The 22,951-nt window shown below is 48.3% G+C and overlaps 1 protein-coding gene across 1 annotated transcript in view; it reads right to left on the reverse strand.

The window, feature by feature from the left end:
* Positions 1-5,496: 5,496 nt before the first annotated feature.
* The window catches only part of ACO1 (aconitase 1), a 62,285-nt gene continuing 44,830 nt past the window's right edge, over positions 5,497-22,951 (reverse strand). Inside the window, exons 13-21 of the mRNA XM_054726970.1 lie at positions 22,359-22,443; positions 21,383-21,539; positions 19,662-19,786; positions 18,034-18,138; positions 17,014-17,156; positions 14,915-15,062; positions 10,166-10,288; positions 7,152-7,337; positions 5,497-6,331 (exon numbers count right to left, since the gene is read on the reverse strand). Of these exons, the coding sequence (XP_054582945.1) occupies positions 6,218-6,331; positions 7,152-7,337; positions 10,166-10,288; positions 14,915-15,062; positions 17,014-17,156; positions 18,034-18,138; positions 19,662-19,786; positions 21,383-21,539; positions 22,359-22,443 (1,186 nt within the window). The 3' untranslated portion in view covers positions 5,497-6,217. The remainder of the gene's footprint in view (positions 6,332-7,151; positions 7,338-10,165; positions 10,289-14,914; positions 15,063-17,013; positions 17,157-18,033; positions 18,139-19,661; positions 19,787-21,382; positions 21,540-22,358; positions 22,444-22,951) is intronic.

Below are 22,951 nucleotides of genomic sequence, written 5' to 3' on the forward strand. Positions count from 1 at the left end.
AATGCTAGTGTTTCAACTAGAGGTCTGTTATGCCTCTTGATAAGTTGTTTACAAAAGAGATGTATTTCTGATATATTACATAAGGGCTTAAATCTCTAACCTAAGAAAAAAAGATTTTGGTTTTATTTTTTATATTTAAATGTTTGTTGTTGAGAGTGTGACAGATGTGCCCTTTTTTCTCCCCATTGCCTCTTCCAACCGGTTCCTGCCCTGCCCCAGCTCTTCACCACCTTATTGTCTCTGTTCATAAGGAATGCTTATATGCATAGAAGTTCTTTGGTTAATCTCTTCCCATCCCCTCACCCTCATTCCCTCTGAGATTCATCAGTCTGTTCCAGGTTTCCATGCCTCTGGTTCTACTTTATTCATCAGTTTATTTTGTTCACTAGATTCCTTGTTTGTTTATTTTGATTTTTAGAATCAATTGTTGATAAATACGTATTTATTGCCATTTTTTTTTTTTTGTTCATAGGTCAACACTCAACCACTGAGCCATGCTGGCCAGGCCCCTAACTTTTTTGATGTTAAAGAGTTTTCAAATCTAGCACCCACTTATTTTTCCAACCTTATTTCCCATTCTTCCCCTTTGTTCATTATTCACTTCAGCCAACCTGACTTGATAATTTTTTTCCTGTTGAGGGAGTTGTTCATGTGTTGCAACTGATGATCTCAGTTTCCTCCCTTCTGTTGCCTCCATACCACCTGCCCCGAATTCTCCCAGCTGGCAGCGGTCTCTTTTGAATGCCCATAACCCTTTGTAGCTCTCTTCTTTATAGTACTTCTCATTTCCACCTACATTCTAGTGTAAATATACCTCACTTTCCATTTCCTAGAGAGCTCTTGAGGATCACTCCCAGTGGCATCCTGAGGTTCACGTTTGATTGTCTTGAAAACAGCATTTCTGATAATGTAGCACTGATTACCCTGCACCATGGAGACCCCGAGGAGGCCAGGCTGAGGTGAGCTCCTACATGTTTAATGGGCAGGTGAACACCTGCATTTGAGTCCATGCTCCAGCAGCTCTGCTTCCTAGAGAGCAGGATTCAGTGAACCAAAGTTGAATTTTAGGAATACACCAATCTCTTTGCTTACATATTCTCAGATTTATTACAGTTTTAAGTCAAAGATATCAAATATTTATTTTTTTCATTTGTTTTGTTTTTCTCCTTTTTATTGTATTTGTTGGGGTGACACTGGTTAACAAAATGATACAGGTTTCAGGTACACATCATTTGTACACCGTATTGTGTGTTTACTACCCTGAGTCAAGTCTTCATCCATCACTATTTATTCCTCCTCTACTTTCTGATTGGCAGGGGAAGAACAAAAGATAGCAAGAGCTTTCTTCTGACTAGTAATAATTCTGTAATTGAAAAATAAAAAATAAACCTATACAAAGAAAAAAATGATGAATGACTCCATTTGTAGCCTTAGACATGGGATGAAGCATGTAAAGAAAAGGTTAAGTCTTTCTACCTGTACTAGAGATCTGGTGCATGACTTTCGTTCACTTGGGGTGGAGGTGGGGATCCCTCAGCCTAGCCTGCGCCCTTTCGCAGTGTGGAAGTCCTCGGAGGATGTTCAACTGATGGCTTAGTGCTGCCATGGAGGCGGGAGAGGCTCCCACCACTGCTGCTGTGCTAACCAGCTGTCAGCCCGGCTTCTGGTTGAGCGGCACTCCCTCTGTGGGAGCGCACTCACCACCAGGGGGCAGCTTCTGTGTTGAGCATCTACTCCTTGGTGGTCAATGCGCATCATAGTGACCGGTTGTTCTGCCGCTTGGTCAATTTGCATATTACCCTTTTATTATATAGGAAGGACTAGAGGCCTGGTGCATGAAATTCATGCACGGGGGACATGGGGGTGTCCCTCAGCTCAGCCTGCACCCTCTCCAATTGGGGACCCCTTGTGGGATGTCCGACTGCCATTTTAGGCCTGATCCCAGGGATCGGGCCTAAACCGGCAGTCAGACATCCCTCTCACAATCTGGGACCACTGGCTCCTAACTGCTCACCTGCCTGCCTGCCTGATTGCCCCTAACTGCTTCTGCCTGCCAGCCTGATCACCCCTAACTGCCCTCTCCTGCAGGCCTGATGTCACCCCCAACTTCCCTCCTCTGCTGGCCAATTTGGTTCTGATTGGTCGGTTCCTATGCCAGCATCAAAAGCTTCACCTCCTAGGCAGCCATTGGCTCCCCACAGCACCCACCTTTGGTTCTCATTGGTCAGTTCCTATGCCAGTCAGTGTCAGAAGCTCCGCCTCTTAGGCAGCCATTGGCTCCCCACAGCACCCACCTTTGGTTCTCATTGGTCAGTTCCTATGTCAGTCAGTGTCAAAAGCTCCACCTCCTAGGCAGCCATTGACTCCCCACTGCACCCACCTTTGGTTCTGATTGGTTGGTTCCTATGCCAGTCAGCATCTCCAGGCCTATCTCTGGGCCTGATTAAAGAGGCGAGGCTTAACAGCACCCCCCCTACCTCCACACCCTCCCCCACCAAGGTCGGAAGAGAAAGAAAAGGCTGGCTGCTGGCGAAGATCAGAAAGAAAGAGGGAGAGAAAGAGAGAGGTAAGTACACTGGTCAACAGCTTCCAGTGAGGCTGCAGATCAGACCCCGACTCACTTTCTGGGTCTCAGCAACCTGCGCAGTCAGTGTTGGGTCGCCAGGCTGCAGCTGGGCAACCCAGCGCTGACTTCCGATGGTCTGTGTTTGGTCGCAGGCTCCGCCCCTTCCCAAGCTCCAGGCTTTAGGCTTAGAAAGCCCCCTTTCTTCCCCCCCCTCGCCTTGTCCCTCCCCTCCAATGGCCAGCTGGGAGTGACCTGGGTGCCAAGGAGGTTCCCGGGACCCAGGTATGTATGCAAATTAACTGCCATCTTTGTTGGGTTAATTTGTATACTCACTCTGATTGGCTGTGGGCATAGCAGAGGTACGGTCAATTTACATGTTTCTCTATTATTAGGTAATTTTCTCTATTATTAGGTAAGATTACTGTAAGAATCTGACCATACGTAACACGTGAGCATGTTTGGTACCTGTTATCATAACACCCTGAGGGATGCATTAGAACAGTACATTTATGCTTAAAATTTTGTCCTGCAGCAAACTTCAAATTCATTATGCTTTAAGTCTCAATGAGATTAAAATATAACTTACTAGAGGCCCAGTGCATGATTGAATCATGCACGTGTAGGGTCCCCTACACGCTTTCGCTTTCGATCGTGGGGGAGCTGGGTGCCTGTTCGCTGGTGCCGGAGCGGACAGGCACCCACCTCCCCTGCTTTTGATGGTCCGCGGCGGGACGTGAGCTCGCTGCCCCAGAGGCCCCTTCTGTTCCGAAGTACAGCCATGGCACAGACGCTGCGCTGCCGCTGGCGACACGAGCTCAGCGTCCCGCTGGCCCAATCGGCTACCCCAGCCACCTCGAGTCCCGCCCCCTGCGCCTCCCGCTGGCCCAATCGTGGGTGTAGTGGAGTGATGGTAATTTACAGATTACCATTTTATTAGGTAGGATTAGTGCTAATACCTGGAGTTATGTTTTCAGATCTAAAAGGCAAAGTGAGCTAAAATTGCTCTTTAGTTGACAGTTCCCCTTGTGGACAACACCCTTAGTCTTTCAGATCTCTCTCTAACATCTGGAGTCCTCCGAGAAAAGCCCCCAATGTGCTGTGCAGGTTTGGGATGGGTAATAACGTAGAGTTTGGAGTGGCCACCTGTTCAGTTCAGCCTCTTGGTAGTGACCGTCATTTTATTGTAATTTCCTTTGTAACACAGAAGCTGGAACCAGATTGGGGGAAAGTCAAGACACACAGCTGCAGGCACGCACACACACACACACACACACACACACACCCCACACTCTCTCCAGAGCCTTTGCAGAGATCTCACCTCAGAGTCTCTGGAAGCACTGAGCTGGGGGAGAGCTTTACCGTTAGAATCAGTGGTTCCAATACCAGTTCTGCCACATTCAAGATGTGACTCAGAGAGTTACTGTCTTTTAAATGATCAGTCTCCCCATTTGCAAAGTTGGGGAAATAATGGTATTTAACTCGCAGGGAAGTTTGGGGGATAAAATGAGATGTATAAAACAAGTGCTCAGAAAATGAGAGTCGTTATTGGACAGAGGTGTGAGGAATATTTTAACTCAAAAAGATGAACCTTACAATTCAGCAGACCAACAAATTACTTTAGGACAGAATTACATTACATCAGTGTTGATTCATTTAAAAAAAACTACTTCCTCAAGTTTGGAGACCAAGGTATTTCAAAACACCTATTCCACATTTTCAGTGAGAAGAAACTTTTTAGCACTTCTTAATTCTCCTCCTCAATTTTACTGAGGTTAGATGTTTTTCAGTGAGCACCTTCCCATTTTTCTCTCTTGGTACTGTTTTATGTTTTCCCAACTTTCTTTTGGGGCTATGGGTCAGTTTTACAATGAAATAAAAATATTTCCTTAGTTTAAAAAGAAAATATCCTCAGGTTAGTCTTCTATATATATTTTTTTGTAAAACCTTAAATAAAGGGTTTAAAAATCTCCAAAGACAGTAATTGGATGTAACTCTTACTGCTTATGGAGGGGAGGGTAGAGTGCTTGGTTTGGTTCAGATGATGACAGAACTTGAGAGTTTTCTCTGGTTTTCAGAAAGCTGAAGTCTCTAATCAGCCCAACTTGTTTGACCTGTAAGCATATTAGGAGGAATACTGCTAAGTTACTAGACCTTTCTAAGTCTGCTCCTTTAGCTGTAATAGGTCCTTTTAGCTCCAATTTGGGTGATTTTTCTGCTGAAAATGGCCCTTCTAGACTGTTTGCCCTGTTATAGACTGAATGTTTCTGTACCTCCAAATTTCATATGTTGAAGTCCTTACCCCAAAGTGTGCCTCTGTGGAGATGGGAGCTCTAAGTAAGTAATTAAGGTTTAATGACATTGTAAGGGTGGGGCCCTAATCTGATAAGATTAGTGCCCTTCTAAGAAGAGACACCAGAGAGCTAGTTCTTTCTCTCTCTGTGCCTGCCCTAAGGAAAGGTCATGGGAGCACACAGCAGAAGGTGGCTGTCTTCGAGCCAGGAAAGAGCACTTACCATAAAAATGAATTGCCTGGAACCTTGACCTTGGGCTTCTAGCCTCCAGAACTAGAAGAAAATAAGTTTCTGATGTTTGAGCCACTTAAGTCTATATTTTATTATTGCTGCTGGCACAGAATAAGAGACAACTTCAGAAATGAAAATGAGCAGATATACTAGAGGACACAAAAATCAAAGTGATGACCTGCTCACTATACTGCCTTTTACCTGCCTGTCTGCTCCCAAACAGGGCAGAGACCATGCTGGTTCCTCAGCCCCTCAGCCCCACCTGCAGATCACTGCCGTGGCTGTAAAAACAGGAGAACCTGAAGGTCAGCCAGGCTTTGGGAAGCTAACATCTGAGATTCGCTCTGTTCTAAATAGCCCAAAACTTTAGCCACACACACAGCAGAATTCAATCCCAAAGTCAAAAGGTTTTCCTTGAAAATAGATTTAATTTTATTCAAATTAGAAACATCTGTTTCTCAGCCAAACCACCTCCAAACAAAGTCATCCTCTGGACAAATGAAAAAAAATTTTCTGGGGAAAAATTTTTAAAGATAGTAAAAGAAAACTTCACATTTCTTTAATGATGATCGATCAAAAGTTACATAATCAAAAAGTGTTAACCTCTGGCCTGTCCACAAGGTGTCTGGACCATTCACTCGGAGGCAAAGGGGGCGGGGGAGAGTGGCAATCACCACTGTGATCTGAAGTGTGCAGAAGTTCACATCTACCATGTCAGTTAACACTGGAGTAACAGGCGAGCCCGGGAGAACCGAGAAACAGAGGGCAGGGAGTTCCTCCTGAGAACACCTATTTGTGTTCTGCTGAACACGAACAGGCCGAGAGTAAAAAAATCAACGTTCTGTGATCAGTCACTTTAAAGACAAGCTCCGTTCTTTCTGGCACTACTGACATTCCACCATGCTAGCTTCCAAATTCTAGAAAAAGGTAAAAAGATTAAAAACAGAGAATGTAGGAACTGCTGCCTGTGCCCGGAGGAAGGGCCCGGAACGCAGTGCTCCGGGCTCCGCCTGCCAGGCAGCACCCCGCGCGGGGACATCGGACTCGCTTCTGCACCCGGGGCTCGGCGGCCGGGGCCCCGCACACGCTCCGGGGCAGCTCCCGGGCAGGTCTCCCAGGACACCAGGGCCTACTGGGCCATCTTGCGGATCATGTAGTTGAGGATGCCGCCGTTGTGGAAGTAAGTGAGCTCCACGTCGGTGTCAAACCTCATGACCGCCTGGAAGGTCTTCCCGGTATCCAGCTGCGACGACAAAGAAGCGGAGAAGCGTCACTGGGGGAGCAGGGGAGGCAGCTCAGTCAGGAGCGGCTGGTGCCGGCCCCGGATCAGCCACCGGGGAGTGGACCGCACACCAGCACCGCCCGCAGCGCCTGGGGACATGCGCGGCCTCAGACCCCGCCCAGACCCTGATTCAAATGCTGCATTTTAAAGATCCCCAGCGACTCATCCGCATGGGAAGGCACTGCAGGTGTGAGTGATGGACGTGAGAGGCATCGGAGAGATAGAAAGGGCCTCTCTGGGCAGTAGTCACTGTGACCTGGGGCACGGGGTTTCCAAGCCTCTCTCAGGGCTCCCTGCAGAGGGAAGTGCTCAGGTCAGCAGGTTTTGCTGGGGTCCCTTAGGCACTGGGCCCAGCTCCTCAGCCTGGACACAGACCTCAGCAGCTGCCTCTGCCTGGGAGTCTAAGCCCCCCTGGGACCTTGGCGTGGGCACCTCCTCTTTCCTCACCCAGGGAGCTGTCATCCGGGGTAAGACTCAGGGATGGGGACAGCATCTGTTGTCCTGCCCCTGAGCTTGCACCACTAGTCTCCGGGCTAAGTGACATTGGGAGGAATGGGGAAGGCTTGGAGGTATGAATGGAACTGATAACTCTATGAATAAACAGAAATACGTGAGATGTTGTGAGGCAGGTAGAAAAGGGGCTAGTAAAACTCTTAAGTCTAATTTAGTCCTACCCTTTGTTTTTTCTTCTTCCAAATCCCACTGATTTCCTTCTAACAAGATCGATTACAAACACAGGGTCCCAGTGAGCTGGCCCTGGTGTGGAGAGGCCCCGGCTCACCTTGACCTGGACTTTCATTCGTGGTTTGAGGTTCTCTGGGATGCTGATGGTGTATCGCTCCCGCCCCGTGAGTCCCAGGGTGTCTGCCGTCTCCCCGGGGAGGTACTCGAGGGGGATCACGCCCATTCCGACCAGGTTACTGCGGTGAATGCGCTCGTAGCTCTCCGCCAGGACAGCCTTGATTCCCTGAGGACCAAGAGAGGGTTTGGACACAGTCCCAGGTTTTCCTTAGACACACAGAAACTTAGCAAAAGGCTTCCTAAGTCAAAACTCTTCTCACACCTGCATTCTTTGTAAGTACGAAGTAATCGTTCACACAGAAAGCTACCCCCTCGCTATAAATAACACAGTAGTCAGTGCTAAATGAGTGTCTACTCAGTACAGGCACCGTGTGAGCCCTCAAATGGCTGCTCTCATTCCCCCTCCACCACGCCAGGCAGTCAGGGGAGTATCTAGTATTCTGAACACACGCAGTATGAACACACTGAGCCACTGTGCGATGCAGCACCTCTCAGCAAACTTCCACTGTAACTGGAATCAATTCTATTATGACTGTGGGTCCACTGGCAGACATGGAAGATTTAATCAGAGAAGCAACTTATAGAACATACTATCAAGAGAGTAAAGAATTACCTACTGTGTGCTCTTATACTTCCTGCTTCAAGGATCAAATGCTATGGAATATAATCTTGACATTAAGCTATCTATACAGTACACTTTACTGGCAATCTACCAGGATAACTGGCAATACACAGCAGTGATCGATAAACCAGGATACTTGATTAACTAAAACACCCTATTCCCAAATATTAGTTAACAGTAATAGAATATTTAGGTACCCCTAAAAGGTCTCTTGATATCTAGGGTACACTTTTAAGAACATCCCTGCATAAGGGTCCCTCAGGGAGCTTGTTAAGAATGTAGAATCTTAGAGTCCTGGCCGGGTAGCTCAGTTGGGTAGAGAGTCGTCCCGATTCGATTCGCCAAGGTCGCACTGGATACTTCGTCAGTGCACATACAGAAAGCAACCAGTACACATTTCTCTCTCTGTCTCTAATCAATCAATGCAAACAAACAAACAAACATGTTTTAAAAATGTAGCATCTCGGGCACTACCCCCGATCTACTGCACAGATTCTCACGCAGGGAGCGTGGGCAGGAGGAAGAGAGTGATTCTTGCAAGTCATGGAAACCATGGCTATATGGCTATGGAGGAGTGGCTCTCAAATTTGCTGCATATTAGAATCACCAAGGGAGGCTTTTAAAATCTGACATCAAGGCCTTTTTCCTTACCTGTTAAACCATAATCTCTTGGGATGAGATCCAGGCACAGGTATTTTTAAAAATCCCACAGGTGCTTCCAAATTTTTAAAAATTTATTTATTGACTTTTAAGAGAGAGAGAGAGAGAAAGAGAGAGAGAGAGAGAGAGAGAGAGATATATAGAGAGAAACATCAATTTGATGTTCCACTTATTTATGCATTCATTGGTTGATTCCTGTATGTTCCCTGACTGGGGATTGAACCTGCAATTTTGGTGTATCGGGACCATGCTCTAACCAACTGAGCTACCTGGCCAAGACTGTTTCCAAGTTTAAAAACAAATTTATGGAGGAAGGGCAGATTCTTCAGGATAGCTGATATTTTGTACGGATTTTTGGATACATGTACTACGTAGTTATTTTGGGGGGGAGTATAAATCTTTGTAAATGCATACTATTCATGTCCCTAGTTCTGTATAAATGGCTGTGCAGGCCTGTCAATGCCACAGATCACAACTGTATGACCCTCTCTGCATGAACTCAGCCCAAGAGACTGCTGAGTGGCCCTGGCTGGGCAGCTACAGATTGAAGTACATGGTGTCTGGGCAGCCAGGACTCAGAGCAGCTCTACAGGGAAGTCTAGACTCTGGAGCGCCCCCTGGGTGCCGGTTCTCCTTCCCTCCCACCCATCTGACTGTCTTACAGTTCCCCACCCAACTGACTGGCACTACTGTTAGTGACCAGCTCCCTTCCTCAAACCTCTTCCTTCCTTTCTCTGGTTCTTTTCAGCAGATTCTAAAAGAGCAGACCCCTGACATACTACCAAATAATCAGAGAACCTTTTTTTCCTGACAGAGCAAAATGATTGATTAAAAAAACAAAATAATAGGTGTGTGATATTCAAAGATTTTCAGAAGCCTGGATGTCTGGGGCTGCCTGCCGGACAGCCACATGTTTTACTGTACTTGTGGATACCACCTATGTAGGGTTTCCCAAGTGCATTGACTGGCTCGAGCCACACGTTATCTACACTGACATCAGCTGAGCCCCTTTACCTGCCCTGAGGATAAAGCCGGCAGCAGGATGCTGAAGAGGTGAGAGCTCTCTGCTGCCTGTGTGGCCCCACCTCTGGGGAAACCTCCAGGTCAAACCTGAAAGGCTGAAGGGTCTATAGAGTGTCCTGTTCGCATTTAGAGAGAGCGTCCTTCCTGCGGAGTCTCCGAGACTGTCACAGGCAGGAAAAAGCATCGTAGGAAGCACTTTCCCTGAGTTTACCCAAAGCTCAGGCTCCTGGCTGTTTCCCTTCCAGGAACCTGGCAGACAGGTCAGCAGCCGCAGCCCGGCTTATTCCTCAAGTTCACCTGGGACAATGGCCTTAAACAAATTTTGGGTCCTCAGCCTCTGAGAACGTTATGAAAACCATAGAATTTTCCCCTTAGAAAAAGAAAGACAAACTTTTGGATATGATTTCAGAGACTGCACAGACCTTCCGCCCAGCTGTTCTACTGCGACCCCCAAAGACCACGGTTCCGGGGTATGTCTGGTCTGAGGGAACATTTCACCTCCAGATTACTCTTCACTGAGAGAAGGCAAGCCTCCCCAAGAAGCAGGGGAGGAACAAACGCCACTGCTTTTCTGAGCTGTCTTCCACATCGTGGAGAGTAAAGCACCAGGATGGATTCCTGGCCCCTCCCAGCGTCCCTTCCGGTCCACGGGGCAGCCGCCCGCGGGGATGTCCCCAGGTCATACTCACCAGGAGGAAAGGGCCCTTGGCTGCCCAGTCGCGGGAGCTGCCCGAGCCGTACTCTTTGCCGGCCAGAACAATCAGGGGAAGGCCCGCCTGCTGGTACCGCTCGGCGGCATCAAACACATCAAGCTGAGGAAGAGAAACGGAAGGTATGACAGATGTAGTAAAGGCACAGAGTGCAGACACAGGCCAGGGAGACCTGGTAGGGTGCGCAGGGTCAGAGGTCTGCAGTGAGCCAGGTCAGCGCAAAGCCAACGGAAAACTCAGCCAAATCTACAGGTTGGTCTACAGATGCCTGGTCTACAGATTCCCAATGAGCTCCATCTATCTACACTGACCAAATTCTATTTTACTAGAGGCCCGGTGCACAGATTCGTGCACATTGGAAGGAAATTAATCAGAAGGTGGCTAGCGCGGTGGGACTGAGCTAGAGAGGCTGGACATGCCCTGGAGCCAACTCCTGCAGTCCCTCCCCGGCCACCGCACCTGGGGTGGTGCCGGGGCTCGAAGGGTGTCTGCAGAGTGAGTGGGGTACCTCTGGCAGGTGGGGTCCCTCAGCCTAGCCTGTGGGGATCAGGCCAAAACCAGCAGTCTGACATCCCCCGAGGGGTCTGAGAGTGGGAGAGGGCATTCTGCAAGTTGCTGCCATTCAGTAGCTCCTGCATAAATGCCTGCCCCCATGGTGGTCAGTGAGCGTCATCCCTACCGACAGGTCAGCTGGTTGCTTGGCCTTTTATATACATAGATATTCTCTTAACTGAAATGGCTGATTGTGAGGGTTTTAGAAAAACATTCAAATCCTAAGGCATCAAGGGAAAAAGGAAAGTAGATTAGATTGTTTTTTCCTCTTCCATTGACTGAACTATTTAAAAAAATTTTAAAAACAGAGAATCCCACCTAAACCTGGATTTCAACTCCATATCAGAGACTCAGTGATGGTCAATTGTGAAGGGTAGCAAAACACAAGAAGGTAAGGTTCTGAAATCATTTAAAATGCAAACTTTTATTAGTCACCCTTCTGCATGGAGGTCAAGGTAGAGAGAGTATAAATATTGATGGGTTAATGCCCAGCATTAAAGGACAGGAGAAGATGAATATTTTAGTACATATGAGAAACACCTTACATAAATAGATTCATTTGTTCTCACAGGAACTCTAAATATTGAGCTGAGACTTCACAAACACATCTGATGCCATTGCTGGTGGTGGAGCAATGCAACAACTGTTTTTCCCAGCTACTAAGTCGGAAAATAAAATCCCTCTAGAGAGTGCTCCCTTTGGAAGGTATTTAATCAAACCTTCAAGCCAGCTTTGACAAACTACTGTTCTGATGGAGCGCAGGAGCCTGTGGTTAATTCCCCAGGGCCTTAGCTAAATCTGGGTGGAAGTCTGTATGTGTGCAGCTGGACAGAGCTCATGAATAGAGAAACTTACAAAAACAGTAAAAGCCTCTCTGTCCAACCAAATAGTCTAGACTGCTTCAAAGACCAAAAAGAAACATCCTGCCTGATACTTTCAGAGATATCTGTTACCAGCGTTGGGTATTAAGAATGTGGGAGTTGAGTTTTAATGTGCTTTCAGAACTACTGCAAAGCTGAGCATCCCACGGCAAAGCAGGTCATGAAACCCGAGGTCAGGGGGACCAAGCAGCTCCGGATTCCGTCTCCGGACTGCTGTTTCGGGAGCCCTGCTGCGTGCTAGCCAGGCTAGAGTGGGAGCTCTGCCCTCTCCCTCTCCTAGGAAGTTTCTCGTGCTTCTGTGCCTCTATAACTCCTAGGCATTAGGTTTGAACAGTCCGTTCTTCATTTCTCCAGTTTTATCACATTCCCTAGTTTGATGAGGATTAGGTTCTCTTAAGCACCATTCCCAAGAATTCCTCTGCACCTCTCCTCCCCCCCACCTCCCGATAGAGTGATGTCAGATGGCTGGTATGTCAGTATTTGGTATTTGCATTTTGATTATGTAAACGCTATTTACTGCTGAGTCAGGTAATGTACTATGACTTCCCTTTCTTGGCAATTTAAAAACAATTTTCACTGAAATTAATAATTTTCATTTTGTGTGTGTGCTCACCTGTTTCTATGTTCCCACCCATTAACTAATCCCCAAGCGATCTGCCTAAAGCACAAATCTCCTCTAAAGACACTCAGTCGTATCAGGCAATCTATCCCTGAAAGTCTTTTTCCTGGGGCTTCGCTCCTGGAGCCGGCACTGCTCCGCGTGGGCTGACGGCGCTATTGAGGGATCTCCCTGGACTAGACAGAGGAGCCCTCCACCCGCATCCTGGGGCTTCCCAGCCCTGCCTTCTCCTGGAGCCGACACCTTCCTCTATTTTGGTGGAACACTTTCAGCAAGCAGCTTCCTGCAACAGGAATTGAGGGATATCTTTTAAGTTTTTGAGTATCTGAATGTGTTATTACTTTAATTTCATTTGACTGGAGTATGAAGGACAGAATTGTAAGGGAGAAATCAGTCTAAGTTCCCAGTGTTGCCTCGGCACCTCTGATCTCCAGCATATTGTATATAACCTGTTTTAGCTTCTCCGGGAGTTTCTAGATCTTCTCCTTTTTTTAATCCTCACCGGAAGATATGTTCATTGATTTTTTTTTAGAGAGAGAGGAAAACTGATGTGAGAGAGAAACATCGATCAGTTGCCTCCTTGACTGGGGCCAGGGATGGAATCCGAAACCTAGGCATGTGCCCTGACCAGGGATGGAACCCGTGACACTTCCGTGCAAGGGATGACGCTCTAATGAACTGAGCTACGCTGGCCAGAACCCTGCTGATCTTAACTTCCCAGGGATGTGACTGGCGCAGGCCATCTTCAGGCACTCTGCTGGGCACTCAGGGGCCCTTTCAATCTGGAGTCTTCGATCTTCCCTTATGTTAGTGTGTGACCATTTCCACTCTTCTCTTTTCAGTATCTCTATTCAGTCAGATGTTGGGCTTTCTCAGTTCAGTCTTTACTTTTCTTAGTTTCTAATTTCTGTTCTATATTTTGAGAGATTTTTTTCAACTAACCAACTTTTCCTGTGAAATTTTTAAGGAAAAAAAATTATTTTTAAATTCAAAGAGCTCTTTCTTGCCCTCTAATGACTTTACAGCAGGGGTGGGGAACGTCTGGCCCACAAAATCATTTGGTCTGGGCCCGCCACGGCGTTAGGGTGAGTTAATTAGGTGTTTGACAAATATAGCAGGCTACTCTGTAAGTTGATAATTTCGTATGGCCTGCGAATGATGTTATAAATATCCAAATGGCCCTGGGCAGGAAAAAGGCTCCCACCCCTGCTGTACAGCAACAGAAAACCATCTCACCACTCTGAAGAAACGACGTTTTCTTCTACTCTTTGCGTTATCTGTGTTCTCTCCCTTCCTCCCTGTCCTTGGCCTCGGTCTACCTTTCGAGTTCAAGGACTGGCTCAAATGTCTGTCCTTCTCTGCTCTGTCTCCTTATTTGAGAAGCACCGAACACCTGGCTAGAAGTTCTGTCACGGCGGGGCTCGCAAATATGCGCCGTTCGCTGCGACGGTCAGTACCCGGAGGCCCCGATGTCTGCCGCCCAAGGCCTCCCCTCGGTCTCTTGCGCATCCCGCCATTTAACGGTATCTTTTTCACCTAACAGTCTGCGCATCATCCCTGATCCACCGAACATACCTGGGCACTGGCTCCGTGCTGGTCCTGGTGACCAGTGACTGTCTATGAAGAGACTTTACAAAAACACAATCAGCGGCAGGGGAGGCAGGGGGCATGGCGGTAAACAGCACTGGCTTCGAAGCCACACTCCCTGGGTTTAAACTCCGTTTCTCTACTTGTGGCCTGAGGGACATATGAGCTCTCGATGCCATGGGTTCCCAACTTAAAATGTGGGTAACTACGGTACCCACTTCAAAGTGTTGTTACGAGTATTAAATTAGACAATGCATGCAAACAGCTTAGAACAGTACCTGAGGCAGTAAGTTCTACATAAATATTAGCTGTTGTTGCTTTAAAATAGGTTGGGAAGGTTATTTCTCAAGTGGCCTATCCCGTTTGCAGCAGCTTCGCCACATTCCCTGGGAAGGGAAGTGACACTGCGGACTACACACCAGACTAGCTGTTTCACATGTCCCTCCGTTTACGGCTCAGCCTCAGAGCCTGCCGAGGGAGACAGCACAGTATTTCTGCTTCACAGGTAGGAACGCTCAGGCTCAGAGGGACACGCACTGCTGTGAGCTCCAGCTGGTTTGAGGTGGAGCTGGGACTTGAACCCGGGCTTGTCCGACTCAAAGGGCGGCTTTCCCGGCCTTTCTCATGCCTCCCAGCAGACAGTTCCACCGTCACAGGTCCACACACGGGTTCCCTGTAGGACCCTGTAGGCCTCCACATTCCTTCTTTCCTCCTGGGATGGTGAACTCAATGAAATGCCAATACAGCCCTAAAACAGCACTTCTGGATAAACACCCTCTACCTTAACCTGGATTTCCCCTCCAACACTCTGAACTCCGAGCATTTCAATCAGAGGCTCTGAAAGCTCAACTCCAGGAAAGCAGATTTGGTTAAGCCAAAGGCAGAACCCCTGAGCAGGACGAGGAGGTTCCCCAGGTTAAAGGGCGTCCCTATCACTGATGAACTCCACATGGACACCTGGCGAGACCGCAGGAAGCCGGAGGTGGCGGGGGGGGGGGGGTGGGGGGGGGAGAGAAGGAGCTAAGATCGAAGGAAAGTGACAGGGCAGACACCAAACCAGCCAGGGCCGGACGAGGGCACCATACTCACCACTTCTCCAGAAGGCAGGTGTATCGTCTGCGGTGCCTGCTTGTTCAAAAATTTGTTTAGTAAGCGAATGTTGGCAAATGTGCCCCGGGCCATGATGGCATCGTTGCCCCGGCGGGAGCCGTAGGAGTTGAATTCCCGCGGAGTCAGGCTGCCAAGGCGAGAGGGAGGGGAGCCGTCAGTGAACGGGTGAAGATGGCCTTGGCTTACACCAAGGAAGGGGAAACAGGAACCTCGGTATTCCTCTCCTCTACCAAGAGTGCCCTCCCAGGCAGCAAACTGTCCCCATAGTCTCAACTGAGGCTGCTGGGGGTGCAATCCCCAACCTCCACTCTGTGGGGGGGAAGGTGGAACTAAATATTACCCCAGGCCAACCTCCGTCTTACAAATCTGGGTAGAAAAAGTAGGAGGAACTCTAATAAGAGTATTTATTTCATTTATTCAGTAAGGAAGCCTATAAAGTTTCACAAAAATTAAAATAGGAAAAATGGGTAAGAAAGCCCTGGCCAGGTGGCTCGGTTGGTTGGAGTGTTGTCCTGTATACCAAAGGGCCATGGGTTCGATCCCCACTCCGGGCACATCCGGGAGGCAAACCATTGATGCTTCTCTCTCACATCAATGTTTCTCTCTCTCTCTCTAATATCGATAAACATAGCCTTGGGCAAGGCTTAAAAATAAATGGGTAAGAAAAAGAAGTAAAGACGAATAATCAAAGTAAGTTGGTCAGGGGTCAGGTGGAGCCCCAAATGGGGGAAACATAAACTATGTCCCATAAGCTAACCAGAAGGGGGTTCAGATTTGTCCCCCAGTTATCAGGAACTGAACTGAAAGGGAAGACACACAACTGGCAACAGGATTTAGGATTTACATTTTCATAAGATGAAAGTGAGAGCAGTGCCAAGGAGGCAGAACAGCTATTCCTCCTGGCCCTGAGGTCGGAGAAAAACCTGGTCAGGGGGACATGAGAACATCAGAGGCAACATTTTACCACAACACAGTGACCCCTCCACTGGGCTGTTCCTTAAAATGCTAGGAAATGGTGTGAGTGTTAATGCGATTTAAAGGTTAGATCTAATTGAGGATTGAGAGAACCTATAAATGGGTTTCAGGAGCAACTAAAATTATACCCCAAATGTTATGATATGTGCATTTTTCTGGGAAGGCATTATATTTGCTTTTATTCAATTCCCTAAAGCAGTGGTTGGCAGACAGCGGCTCGCGAGCCACATGCGGCTCTTTGGCCCCTTAAGTGTGGCTCTTCCACAAAATACCACGGCCTGGGAGAGTCTATTTTGAAGAAGTGGCGTTAGAAGAAGTTTAAGTTTAAAAAATTTGGCTCTCAAAAGAAATTTCAATCGTTGTACTGTTGATATTTGGCTCTGTGGACTAATGAGTTTGCCGACCACTGCCCTAAAGAGTACATGTCTCAAAAGAGGTCAACAATCACCAATCAAAATAAGGTGTTGGATTTTGCTCCTCGAATTGGCTCTGGGCCCCCTCCCAGAGGAAGCTGATTCGGGAGGTGGGGATGGGAACCAGGAGTCTTTATCTCCCCAGATGATTCTCACGCAAAGTGAGAGTCGGGACCGACTTTGACTAATCCGGGTCTGCTGGCTAACAGAGATAAAGCCGGTATAGCACCTGTCAAATCGGTACATGGCCGAAGGACTGCTGAGTGCGTGCGTGACCTGCCAGGCCTAGAAACAGTTCTCTGGAAAGAGTGTGTCCCACCGGGAACGGCAATGCAGTTCACATTATGTTCCCGCTGAGCGGTTCAATGCAGCCAGGCTCTGCCGCGGGTTATAAGCAGGCCCTTGTGCTTTGTCTACTTGGCAAGCCGGGGGCAGAAATGATAGTTGAGCTGAATTCGTACAACACTTGCTCAAAGAATGTCCCCCCTTCCCCTGACAGGGCTCACGTGATGATGGATTCACCCCCAGAAGCTTCAAAGCAGCAAACAGAAAGACTGACTGGTTTCTAAGCACCAGGGTTCGGTGAAGACCACAGTCTGCTTCCAGCGGGACCAGGCGGAAGAGCAATGCTGGCCTGGTCACGCCCGCTGCCCTCAGTCGGTCCTCAGCTCGCACCTCACTCACACTTACCCTCTGTTAGTCAAGTAGCGAGCAGCAGGGCTGTTTCTTGCAATGTTTCCAGCCGGAGAGATATGGTCAGTTGTGACCGAATCTCCCAAATTTAGCAGTACGTAGGCATCCACAATAGACTTAGCGGGCTGCAGCTCCAAAGTCTAGCAAAGAACACAACAAGTCAGCCCAGCCAGTGTGGCCCCATGCACCAAGGGGAAGCTGGTTCAATTCCCGGTCAGGGCACATGCGCAGGGTTTTGTGCTTGATCTCTGGCGGGGGGTGTGCAGGAGGCAGCCGATCAATGATTCTCTCTCATTGATATTTTTGTCTCCTTCCTCTCCCCCTAAAAATCAATAGAAATATATTTAAAAAAAAAAAAAACAAAAACACAACAAGTAGGGTTAGCCCAGGTTTCCTCCAACAAGTCACAAGGGAAGTCTCAACGGTGGTGCTCTGTGGACTGAACCAGGTGACAGCCCTAATCAGTGCACAGGAAATTCTAGGGTGGTTTTTTTTCTTCTTTTTTTTCCAGTTTTATCAGGGGTGCTTAGAAAAGTACTGGCCCTGTCCCCTCCAAAGCAACAGGGATGCAGCTGCAAATGGCATTCTCTTTCTCCACATGCAGAGAACTCTGACTTCTATCCCATCCCCTCCCCAGAGGGACCCATCCTGGGCAGCAAGGACTCCTTGACCAGCAGTTTCGGGGAAGCGTTCCCGTCTGAGTGGGTCTCAGGGGTAAAGATGGCAGGTCCTGCATGCTCTCGGGAACAGCCCTCAGACTTCACCGAGACCACACACAGGTGGCATCTGATCCCCAGGTGTCTCTACACAGCCACACACAAGCCCTGACAGAGAAACTGAGGTCTCACTCCAGCCAACCTCCCAGACTCCCCTAACCCTCCCTTGTGGCATTTGCTTGGGTTTGTGGAGGTTTGAATGAAATAGGTGGTGAAAACAAGGATATGGGGTAATAAAGTAGATGTTATAAGGAAAGAAACCTTTTGAAGAATTCAGTTTGTTAGAAATAAAAAGTCATACCAGGTTTTCAAAGAATGGTGGTGACTTAATGTATGTAGATTTGGGATTCCAGTAATACAGCGTATCTGATGGGGCTGCTAAGGCATTCCAGCTTTCATTCACAGTCTTTAGAAAAAAAAAGAAAAAAGAAAAGGGCCAATCCAACTACATTCTATTACAAGGAAAATTTAACACATAAACACATAACACATATTTGAGCTACGAGTACAATAAAAACCATTCTTATTCTAGTCATACAAAAGAATTCCTTTATACTAAGACAGTGCCACGCTAAGTAACTTAACAATACACATGCACTACGACAGGCAGCCCCCAAGGACCCCAGCTGGCCCCACCCCTGGATTCACACCCTAAAGGGAGCCCCTCCTGCTGAGTGTGGGCTGAACTTAGTGACTCATTTCCAAGGTTAGGTTATACAGAGACTCTGCCTTCTATGTCCCTCCGCCTCTCTTGCTTTCTCACTTGCCCTGATGGTGTGAGCTGCCATGCGAGCTGTGCGGAGACCACCAGCAAGGCCTGTGGCTGATGGCCATGAGGAACTGAGGCCCCTGGTCCAGCAGCCCTGAGGCGCTGGTCCCGCCACACTGTGTGAGTGCCCTTACAAGTGCAGCTCCCCAGCTGACATCGGACTGGAGCCTGGCCACCCAGTTAAGCCACCCTTGGGCCCACAGACTGTGAGATAATAAGTGCTTGCTGTTTTAACCCACTAAGTTTCGGGGTAATTTGTTGTACAGCAAGAGATAACTAATCCACATACTTACAAATGTAACTTAAGAAAAAATAATCCAGATTTGTTCTGAAGGGAAATCATTTACTCTCTGAAGATTTGGGGAAGTAGACTTCCAGGTCACATGGTCATTGGATAGCCAATCACAGCTGCTTTGCATACAAATTAGCTTGAAATCTCTCCATAGGTCCATTAGCTCAGCCTCTGAATGCGTGCATTTAATGCAATGCCCACCAAACTCCCTCAGACCATTCGTTTCCCAAGGGCTGCTGAGGGGAGGGCACAGCCTCCCCTTCCCCACCCCAGACAGTCTGCGGTCTGGTTTCAAACCCAAGCCCTTGTCAGCAGGCTGTGAGTCAGCCGAACACAGAAAGCAGGGAAAGAAATAACATCCAAGGGTCTCAACAAATAATACTAAGCCCATACATTTTATCCCTAATTGTAAAATGCTCAAAAAGTTTTAATTATTGAAGCAGTTTGGTGCTTTCTACTGAGTGGGTTTTATTTATTTGTTTGCTTATTTATTTATTCTTAAGCATCCAAATAATTGTGAGAGGTGCGCTCCCCCAACCGACTCCACCTCGGTGACACCTGGGGGAGGGTCCTCACCCACAGGGACGCCACAGCCCAGGGGTCTGAGAAAGGGAGAGTGATGGAGAGCTGGCTGGGAACCACACACAACCTGAGGCCTTTCTTCCAGCCCACCTGTCTAAATATGGAACATCTGGGGAGAGTGAGGTTCGTAAAACTGTGAGTCACGGAGAAAAATGACTGAGAGCCACTGCCCTATTCTCTGAAGAGGGAGTTATGAACTGGTTCCGCCCCCATTAGCCTCCAGGTCTGAGGAGATGACACTAAGGAGCAGCTGGCCCTCAGATTCTCTGGGCGGGCGGGCCCTCACCTCTATTTTCTGGTAGACCTCCTTGAACATCCCAGGGATGACGTACTGACGCTCCACCGCCTGGATCTCCTCTCTCGTTGGCCAGATGTCCTTCAGAAATACCTGCTGTCCCTTTGCGTTTACCCCTGGGGGAGAAATGTTTATTAATGAGAAAACTTCATTTAACACCTTTGTCTTTATTCCATACAGTTGAGTCTTGTTCTTGGCGGTAGTTATACCTATCGAGTCCACGCCGACACTGCAGGGTGAATCCCAAATCACCCCCTGAGGAAACACAGGGCAGGTGTCTGAGCCTCTGGCCACAACATTTCGGTCAGCTGATCAGTATTTAGCCTGGCTTTATGTGTTTCGTTTACAGACGCCTTAGTTAACACATGTTGTTGATGCATTAACATTGAACTCCCTGCCAACGGCATGATGACCCGTGCCTGAGGAAGCCTACTTAGCACGAGCCACCTCACAGGCTCCCTGTGCACTCCCCCAACCGACTCTACCTCGGTGACACCTGGGGGCGGGTCCCTGTCTGGCTTAGGGACCCCAGACAGCACTCCGCACTCTCCTGGGGGGCCGTCTGAAACAGTGACATCGCCTGCAAGCAGCACAACAATCAAACACCCCGGCACGAGTAGCCCATGAACAGGTCACTCATTTACAGGGCGACAGCTAGGGTGACAGCTGAGATAAGATGGCAGGGGGCTGCCTCGCGTGACTGCAGCTGAGAAGGTGTGCCTGGCATGACTCGGTTTCCCCGCTCTATGCGTGCCTGTGAATGACCTCAGAAGCACGATGAGCACTGACTTGGGGGATAAAATACATTTTAGTGAACAGGCAAGTTTGCAAATATGGAATACACAGATAATGAGTCCCACCTGTACGTCTAAGTTAAAATTTCCTAGAGGCGAACTGAAAGGGCGTTGTTTTCATAGAATCTAATTTGTTTAGAGTGAATTGAGGAGGGGATAGGAAGCAAGAAAACCAGAGGTAAGGAGACAAAGCATCCTTTTCTCTGAATTTGGGGAGGTTACACTACCTGAAGGTGTTGCCACAGAGGGCGTATTTAAGCAATGCCTGTCATTAGGTTAAAGCAGGAGACGGAAAAGGGAACTGGAGAAGCTGTCAGAAGAGCAAGCTCTCTATTCCTCTCTGTACTTACTCTTTTCTGTCATCCCATTCTCTTACGGAAATTTTTATTTATTTCAGTTATGTCTGGCTGTGTATTGAGGAATAGAGAAAGGACTCTCCTCCCTTTTCATCTTACCTCTGGACGTTCTAGGCTTCATTATTTATTAAGGAAAGCACTAGTTCTCTTTCAATTACATTTTCAAATTCATTGGGGGGAAATTATAACCCCACTAGAGGTCTGGTGCACGAAATTCATGCACTGGGCGGTGGGGAGGGTCCCTCAGCCTGGCTTGCACCCTCTGGCTTGCACCCTCTCGCAGTCCAGGACCCCTCGCTCCTTACCACCCGGCTTGCTGCTCCTTAGTGCTGCTGCAGAGGCGGGAGAGGCTCCCGCCACCACCGCTGTGCTCGCCAGCCGTGAGCCCAGCTTCTGGCTGAGCGGCACTTCCCCTGTGGGAGCGCACTGACCACCAGGGGGCAGCTCTTGTGTTGAGCATCTGCCCCCTGGTGGTCAGTGCGCATCACAGAGACTGGTCGTTCTGGTTGTTCCGCTGTAATGGTCACTTAGGCTTTTATTATATAGATAAACAAAGTCTTACCCAGTGGCTCTTTCTCAAAGTCGATCTTGATGGTCCCAGCAATTGCATACGCTATCACCAAGGGCGGAGAGGCTAAATAGTTGGCCCGGGTATTGGGGTGGACTCGACCTTCAAAATTCCTGTTCCCCGAGAGGACTCCGACAGCAACAAGGTCTCCCTGTGAGAGGCGAGAGAGGAATCAGGTCATAGGAAACGAGATCTCTCCGGCGGCTCGTTTTAAGCCATTTGCTGAGTTTTCCCATCACCAGGACATAGCTCTCTAAGCTTCCTTTGCACTGGTCCTCTCCCCTATAGGAGAGCACACACGGGTTCCCTGGGGGAGACCATCTGTGTCAAAAGACACAGGGAGACATGGTCACTGGTTTCTGCTCATGAGGAGATGCATTTTAGTGAACAGGCAAATCTGCAAATATGGAATACAGGTAGGTCAGAGGCAACATCCTAGTTATTTTGCTGCCTGGGGCCTAAGAACAGGTGAGGATGACTAAAAGTTGAAAGCTACAGGCAGCCACGCTGACTTACATGGATTCTGTAGTTCATGCAAAGCAAACCTAATAGTATTTGTCAACGCTACAGAATTTATGGGACAAAACCTAAGCCAATGCAAGTCAGTTTAGGTTCATGTGGGGGAAGACTTCTCTGACTTGGAACCAGTTTTCAGATGAAACAATCTGGAGCCCTCTGGAGTCAGAACTTGCATTCATTCCCACTTGTGTCCATTCTCATCTCAGGGCTCACAGGCTCTGGAACAGGTACTATTTATCACCTCCAGTTACAGTCGTGACCACTCAGGTGGAGAGAGGTTCATTAACCTGCCCCAGGTTATCTAACGAGTAAGTTTAGTTTGACTTCAAGGGCCATACATCTAATCACAGCCCCTGCTTCCCTAAACCTTCTTTGAAATTACCAGTGTTTTGGTCACACATCGTATGAGAAGAGGCCACAGCTCTGTAGACCCACAGGCCCCTGGAGTTACCTGCGTGATGGCTTCCACCACAGGCTCAGGCAAGGGCCCGCTGTTGCCAATGCAGGTCATGCACCCATAGCCCACGACATCAAACCTAGAAGCACAAGACGGAATGCTCAGAGCGCCCTCTGCTGGAACAGTCCCGGAGAGCGCTGCCTTCAAGAGGAGAGCAGGGCATGAAATGAGCCTGGGACAGCGCCGTTCCTTTAAAGCGTTCATTCCCGGAGCATTCTGATACATCATTCATCCATTCTAGATCATTCCATTAGACTCCTTTTTGAGCAAATTATAAAAATAAGTCTAAGTGAAAGTTAAAATTGGATATGCCACTTATTGTCTCTATTCACTATTTTTATCATATATTCCTAAGGGTTTCTGACTATTATGATGCACAGGAATAAAACCTCTGTCATCCGAATTAGGAATAATGGGGAAGCTGGGGAAACTGTATCTGGAAACAAATAACTGAAGTACCTGAGGAATGAGAACATCTTAGCCAGGGTAAGAATGCTCACACCAAAGGGCAGCTCTCGGTGCAGAGCCAGCGCTGGCCCCCGGCACAGGGAGGGAGCGGCACCCAACCACAGGCTGGATCCATGCCC

Source organism: Eptesicus fuscus, chromosome 15 (genome assembly GCF_027574615.1).
Source record: "Eptesicus fuscus isolate TK198812 chromosome 15, DD_ASM_mEF_20220401, whole genome shotgun sequence".
In the NCBI taxonomy this organism is placed as follows: Eukaryota; Metazoa; Chordata; class Mammalia; order Chiroptera; family Vespertilionidae; genus Eptesicus; species Eptesicus fuscus.